The sequence below is a fragment of the Oncorhynchus tshawytscha genome, linkage group LG21, assembly GCF_018296145.1.
Source record: "Oncorhynchus tshawytscha isolate Ot180627B linkage group LG21, Otsh_v2.0, whole genome shotgun sequence".
In the NCBI taxonomy this organism is placed as follows: domain Eukaryota; kingdom Metazoa; phylum Chordata; class Actinopteri; order Salmoniformes; family Salmonidae; genus Oncorhynchus; species Oncorhynchus tshawytscha.
Genome location: NC_056449.1, coordinates 25,370,128 through 25,377,985, shown reverse-complemented (window position 1 = coordinate 25,377,985; position 7,858 = coordinate 25,370,128). Strand labels below are relative to the sequence as shown.

Below are 7,858 nucleotides of genomic sequence, written 5' to 3'. Positions count from 1 at the left end.
TTAGAAATGTCAAAGCTCTCAGTGTAGGGATGCATGTCTTAAGATGTTGTACACATGAGATTGTGTAATTACAAACTTTATCCACAATGTTATATTCCCTTTTGTGTGACTCGAGACATTTCCCCTAACCAGCTGTTCCAGTGTTCATGGAACCAGCTGCCACATACACACAGTCAACTTAGTATATGTTAACTTCTGACCCACTGGAATTGTGATACAGTGAATTATACGTGAAATAATCTATCTGTAAACAATTGTTTGGAAAATGACTTGTGTCATGCACAATGTAGATGTCCTTATCGACTTGCCAAAACTATAATTTGTTAACAAGAAATGTATGGAGTGGTTGAAAAATGAGTTTTAATGACTCCAACCTAAGTGTATGTAAACTTCCGAATTGAACTGTATGTACTGTATACAAATATGAATATCATGGTGGAAACCTAAGACTTTGTATGCAATGCCCTGATACATTTAGTGCTCAAATCTCTGACAACTGAACAATGAGGTGGGCACAAGGAATAGTGTTTTGTAATTTGTTACAAGTTGTTTTTAATTAAGGACACGTAAATGTGGCTCATTTTGACCAATATCCCTAATTTATTGATGACGCTGGTTACGCCAGGTTGGATCTGAATGCATATGGATGTCAATTTAAAAAATCATATGGCATATTGTTTTTATGAAGATTGTAAAATATTCACATGAAAATCTGTCACTAATTGGATGGAAACCTAGCTAAAGACACCCTAAAGACTCTGGCAAGTGGGCTAGTCCAGTGTCACTTTGATTATGCCTGCACATCATGGTTCACCAGCAGCCACAAACATCTAAGGATTATGCTTCCAGCCAAATAAACGTGTAAGAATTGTACCTGTACTCCCCCCTCATCTGAAGGTTGAGCATTTTTTGTCTCTATCTCTGTAATGTGTCTGTTTCTATGTAATTGTAGATGTATTTACGTACAAAATAGGGACCACAATGGAAATAGGTCACCGACTTTATTGTCCAATACACAAAAAAAATGTATATTTTTTATTGACAAATAAGGTCAATCAATCAATCAATCCAAACTGTGCAACAGCCAATTGATGAATGGAAAGAGACATCTGAAACAAAACACCAAAAAGTTTAATGACATTCAGAGATTGTTAAGCAAAGCCTTCGATACTTGGTGAGTCTACAAGGTAGGGAGGGATGTATTTTCTGTTTGTTGCCATAGTCTAGTTATTGTGGTGTTGAAACTGAAAACCATGATAATGAAGTGCCCGAAGTCAGTAAGCTTTGTTTATTGGTTGTGTGGTGCATTGGCACATAAACTTGTCGGTGGAACATCCATTGCATATATTTTATATAATTTATAATATAATTTATATAATAATACAGCATCAAAATGTAGAAAATCTGATTCCCTCTAGCTGATCATTGTTTGCAGCTGGCTCTGATCGTAGTGTAATGAAACAGGCAGGGAGAGTGAGCACATCTGCAATGGTCGGTGAACCCTCAACCTTCGGGCCCATAGCCCTGCGTGGCATCGACTGTGCCACAAAAGCAAGCTAAAGTGGCAAAGTCAATATCCACATTTATAAACACAGTTATTGTTATTTGTGGTTGTAAACATTATTTTGAGTAAATTCTATAAGGGGGAGAGTGTTCAGTCTATTTTACAGTAGAACAGGAGGGTCATTTGAAAATATTTGTAACTTTGGTGAGGGGGGTGCTTTTTTATGACACTTTGAGTTGGACCAGCCCCTCCCCCCAATAAATGTATATCTGTCCCTTAGATAATCAACCAGGTTGTTGGTGGAAAAATCTAACAGGAAGTGTAGCATGATTTAGTTTTCTCCAGCCTATCAGATAGGTCTGTGAGTATAGACTTGCCATTTTTGCATTTCATGGGCAGAGGACAACTGCACCAGACGTGTAAGAGCTACTCACCAAGATGATCAAAATTGGAGTGATTGTGGTACTTCTCAGTTTGATGTGTAAGTGAAATTCCAACCTTAACCTATTTTTCAATAATGAATGGCTTAATTCCAAGACCCTAGTTTTGGACTAAAACTATTCTTAATGGAGATTGTGAAAAGCATTCTAAATGGAGATTGTCTATTCTGTGTCTGGGAAAGCAGTCGCTTATCATGTATTTCTAATATGTAGTTCATTAAACTAATCTGAAATGTTAAAGGAAACATGGTGCATATGGATAAAAACGGTGGACATGTTTCACCTCAAACACAATTCAAGGTGTTACAGAAAATAAATACATATTTTCCCATTTAAGTTGAGTGCTTCTTGTAAATGCATTGCATTATCACTTTATAACATAGGCAATAGTGGTATTTTAATAGGCATGGTTATAAAATGTGTTTTTACAGATGTGACAAAATGCAATGATGTTCAGTATCAAACTCAAGTTCGGGAGGTTCATCCTGGGGACCCAGTGACACTATACTGTGTTTTTTCAAAGGAAGATTTCAATATGTTCTGGTACAAACAAATGGTGGGGCAAAAGCCTCAAACTATTGTAACAATGACAAAATATGATATGCCTGTATGGCACAAGGACTTTAACCATTCACGTGTCAATGTGGAGAAGGCTGATGCTGATGGGATGTATCGACTTGCTATTACAAACACGGACCTAACAGATGAAGCCGTTTACTATTGTGCAGTGAGAACAGCCTATGAAGTCAACTTTATCAATGGGACTCTTTTACTATTAAAAGGTAATCATGGTATCTAAATACTATTAACATTAGTACATTTACATGTTATTCACACAGCTCGCATCGTACCCACTGTGATGTTGATTTTTTTAAATGCCAGTAGTATCATACACATATGTGTTATTACAAAAGAAAAACCCTCATTAATGTATACAATTAGCTGACAAAACTGAACTCTTCGACTCTTTGTGAAGCATGTGATACATTAGAGAATCAAAACATCTATCCCATTTAGGTAAGAATCACCAGAGGTCACACTACCATACCGTGGTGCAGAGGCCAGTGTCTGACCCAGTCCATCCAGGACACTCTGTGACTCTGCTGTGTACAGTACTCTCTGAGACCTGTACAGGAGAAAGCAGTGTGTACTGGTTCAGAGCCAGATCAGGAGAATCCCATCCAGGAGTCATTTACACCTCTGCGAACAAGAGTGATGAGTGTAAGAAGAGCCCAGAGACTCCTTCTCCTACACAGAGCTGTGTCTACAGCCTCTCCAAGAACAACCTCAGTCTCTCTGATGCTGGGACTTACTACTGTGCTGTGGCCACATGTGGGGAGATCCTGTTTGGCAATGGAACAATCCTGAATATTAGTAGGTAGTATATATGTATATATCTAAAATCTAAAACATTCTTAACTGAAGCCATGATTAAAGGTTGAATAGTATCAGTTATTGTGGTTTAACACTTAAAAAAGCATCTATATAACTGTATTTCACATAAGTATGAATGTCAGAACTATGATTTTGTTTTACATTTCTAGAAAAAGCAACAGATCCTGTAATCATTGCTCTGGGAGTGACCTCGGCCGTCTGTGTGATTGGGATCATTATCCTCATCTGCACCAGACATACTAGACCAGTTTGTGAACATTGTAAAGGTCAACTATTTAACTTTGCAAATTGTTATTTAAGGATTATCTAAAACGGTTTTGCAAATTTCCCTTTGAAAGTCTAGTAATTTTGATGCTTTGTTTTTATTAATGGAAACAGTGGGTGCTTCTCAGCATATCGGACATGACAACTTAACTAGAGAATCAAGCAGCAAGGTAAACACAGCAAAGTTGTCTAAACAATATTGTCTAGAAATGTAACATGGCGTTACTTTTCTCACCTTATTATTTTAAAACTACATATCCTGTTAGGGTTTAATATTGTATAATAGTTTGATGAAAATATGACTATTCACAGGATCAAGATGCAGATACCCTGAATTATGCTGCATTGCATTTCTCTGAGAGGAAAACTAAAAGAGGAAGAAAGAAGAGAGAGACACCACAGGAGAGTGTGTACTCTGATGTCAGGTGTTCAGACTGGGACTGAACGACAGTGCAGAGGAATACATTTGTCAAAAATCTATTTTTTAATTGCTATTATATACTTTGTCAAGACAAAAAGCAACACTCTTTTTGTATCATAGAGCTTCAGGGTTTTTCTCATCTCTGCAACCAAGAACCAAATCTCATTTCTAGACTAATGTGAGTAGCAGAATCTAGACAGTCTCTTTCCTGTACTTTTATTGTTCATGTTTTCACTTAATTCACAAATTGATCCCAATTGTTGTGGTAATGTTTAAATTAACCTTGTGATATTTACCACAGCATTTCTTGAGTTCAAATTTGAATTTATGAATCTGTTGATGTAAAGTATATTTTGCTTTATTACATTACAAAATGTACCATTGCACATTAAAACACATTTCACCAGAAAATATTGTTTCCATGTGAACCCAGTGCGGTCTCTCAAAGTTATATTAACAATGTCATAATGAAATCATGACAAACCACCATACCGCTTCCCGGTGGTGATCTGGGCACCCTTTCCAACCATGTACATACTGTATGTCCACATGGTACCGTCTCCATTCAAGGAATTGACAACACCCCCTCTTACAATTCCTACAAGATACCCACACTGCAGTTTCACTTATACCCTGTTCACACCGCTAAACTGAGCTTTACTGCACTGCCCTGGTTGTCTGGCAAGCATAAAGATGTAGGATCCTAATAAATAGAAAGATAACACGAGGAATAAATACACAACTAGTAAGATTAACTCGGCTATATACACAGGGTACGAGTACAGAGTCATTGTGAGGGGGTACGAGGTAACTGAGGTAGATATGTACGTTTAGGTAGGGTAAAGTGACTAGGCAACAAGCTAGATAATTAACAGTAGCAGCAGCATATGTGAGTCAAAAGACTTAGTGCAAACAGGATCAATACAGATAGTCTGGTGTCATGAACCAGCTCGAAGCCCGTAACAAAAGGGAGACAACGTGGAGATAAGGAATAACAAAATATATTCATTAACTAAGGTAACCTAAATGCAATTAATCTTACAGCTCCCCCCACTTTGTGCAATTTCCGCCTGAAGACATACCCAAATCTAACAGCCTGTAGCTCAGGCACAGAACCAAGGATATGCATATTCTTGGTACCATTTGAAAGACAACACTCTGAAGTTTGTGTACATGAGAATTGAATGGAGATTATAACACAATAGATCTGGTATAGATAAAACAATGAAAAAAAACATACGTTTTTTATTTTTTATTTTTGTATCATCATCTTTAAAATGAACAAGATAAAACAAACATTCAGATAGGATGATGGGGACAATTTCAGTGAAAAATATAAGAGGGCAACAGTACTTGTGCAAAGTTTCAGAATGATAACTTCCAAAATGAGTGTGCTACATGACATTTATCATGAAGTCGCCCAGGTGTCCCACACAAGTAGCTCAAATCTACCCAAGTGGCCAAATTGGTGAAGGCATACATTTTGAAACAAATAACTATATACAAAATAACAAAATGGTATTCTAACACACCCCCCCCCCCCAAAAAAAAGAGGGGGAAAAAAATGGGGGGAAAAAAGGAAAAAAAAAATTATTGATTAAAAAATATATGAAAAAATATATATATATACATTTACAAAATAACATGGGCAACTATTTACACACTTTCAATATTTGGAAGACCCTCAGTCCTCTATCAAATCAAATCTATTTATATAGCCCCAGCATAAAACCCCAAACAGCAAGCAATGCAGGTGTAGAAGCACAGTGGCTAGGAAAAACTCCCTAGAAAGGCAAGGAAGAAACCTAGAGAAGAACCAGGCTATGAGGGGTGGCCAGTCCTCTTCTGGCTGTGCCGGGTGGAGATCACAATGGTTGTAGAGGGTGCAACAGGACTGCACCATAAGAGTAAAAATGAACAGTTTAGGGTTCCATAGCCGCAGGCAGAACAGTTGAAACTGGAACAGCGGCAAGGCCAGGTGGACTGGGGACAGCAAGGAGTCATCATGCCAGGTAGTCCTGATGCATGGTCCTAGGGCTCAGGTCCTCCGAGAGAGAGAAAGAGAGAATTAGAGAGAGTATACTTAAATTCACACAGGACACCGGATGAGACTCCCATTCGGAGTCAGTGTCACTGTGAAAGAAAATGTTCAGTTAGAATAGTTTCACATATGAGCCCTGTATCAACAGGTATAATAAACAGATATATATAGAGAGTTGAAGGTTGAAGGTTGAATATATTAGGTTGAATATATTATTATATTATTATTACCTGCTAGATCTTCTGTCTCTTTTATATTATGACATTTCAGCTAGATCTACTGTCTCTATTATATTATGACAGACCAGCTAGATCTACTGTCTTTATTATATTACAACAGACTAGCTGTATCTACTGTCTCCATTTCACTTTGGCCATTGATGTGGTCCTGCCCTCTCCTCAACAGCCTCAAATAGGCTATTTCATGTGGTTTGGGGTGGGGCGGCAGACACACGTGACATTACATGTTTATATATTGCTTCTAAAATTTGAAAAAAATCACAAATAATATTTTATATTATTAATTTCAAACAAGGGCATTAGCATGATAAGAACTTACCAGTCCAAAACAATGTCCTCTCCCGTTCAAAAAATATTCCTCCACAATCGCTAAATGAAGCTTCCTACAACAATCTCTGTCTCACCTTCCCAATCAATTTATTCTAAAATTGTGTCTACATCTGTATATCTAGACTTAGATTTAGCTTTCCCTGACTTAGTTGCCATAATGATTGATATATAAACAGCTGAATCTGCACGTTTACCAAACAATGCAGTGCGTAATATGTGCTTCTCCTTCCGGTATGAAACTTCAATAGCGAATTACTCACTTTACGCCAGGGCTTATTTCATGGGTTGGTCTTGCAACACATAAACATGGGGTATTGCCATTTAGCTCAGCTCATTGGCTATCTACCCAGCTAGATTTCAAGACATTGGGTTGAAAGACAGTCAATCAACGAAACAGCAGGCAAATCATTGGTGCACAATGAAGTCATGACTTGTTGTTTTCAAATCGGTTTCTTTCAGTCAATACGTCCCGCGAAATGGCCCATCAGGTTTGATTGTGTTACAAACAAACCAGTTGATTGCAGTGAAACCAAACATGACTGGAAAAGTCACGTTCTGTGTGGGTTATTTACCTGGAATGTGTCGTCGAAAATGGAATGAGACGGAATTCACAACACAAGCGGCTCACAAAATGTTTCGTGTTAGGCTGAAAAATGGATTTTATCAAACAAAAGATCATTCATTGTGTAACAATGAGCATTGGAATTGCAAACAGACAAAGATCGTCAAAGATAAACAATTTATTTAAATGTAGTTTGTGATTATGTTACGCCTGTGCTGGTTTAAAAAAAAAATTATGGGGCTCTATGCTCAGATAATAACATCGTATTCTTCCACAGTAAATCATTTTTAATTAAAATCTGACAACACAGTTGGATTAGCAAGATTCTAGGCTTTTGATACATGTGAGACACTTGTATTTTCATGAATGTTTAATATGACTATTTATGTAGCGATCACCGTATGTTGTGGAATTTGAGCCCGCTAGCGGGTTCTGTGCACAGAGAGGTTAACAATGGCATGTGTAATCAGTAATCAGTAGTGTAAGTGAGTGTTTTGCATGCATAAATGTGATAATGCGGGGTGTTCAAAGGTGCCAAAGCAAACAGTCAAAAGGCCACAAAAATACCGCAACAAAATCTATGAAGGTGTCTGCATGGAGAGAGTCTTCCCAATGAATCTGGAAGAGGTCTATTTATCCTGGGACACACCTGGGCCCAGGTG

General features: G+C 37.6%; 1 protein-coding gene across 3 annotated transcripts; it reads left to right on the top strand.

Annotated features, from left to right (window-relative positions):
• The first annotated feature begins 1,812 nt into the window (after positions 1–1,812).
• On the top strand, positions 1,813–4,420 carry LOC112220513. 3 transcript variants are annotated; one of them, XR_006079502.1, is made up of 6 exons: positions 1,813–1,985; positions 2,376–2,726; positions 2,962–3,322; positions 3,489–3,605; positions 3,718–3,773; positions 3,916–3,995. XR_006079502.1 is itself a non-coding variant. In XM_024382376.2 (6 exons), exons 1-6 carry the CDS (start codon positions 1,943–1,945, stop codon positions 4,045–4,047), a joined length of 1,056 nt encoding a protein of 351 aa, XP_024238144.2. In that variant the 5' UTR covers positions 1,813–1,942; the 3' UTR covers positions 4,048–4,420. The 3 variants fall into 3 exon arrangements, 2 of the variants coding, with proteins under 2 accessions (XP_024238144.2, XP_042158790.1); XM_024382376.2 differs by having other exon boundaries at positions 2,962–3,318; positions 3,916–4,420; XM_042302856.1 differs by lacking the exons at positions 3,718–3,773; positions 3,916–3,995 and having other exon boundaries at positions 3,489–3,692.
• Positions 4,421–7,858: the final 3,438 nt, after the last annotated feature.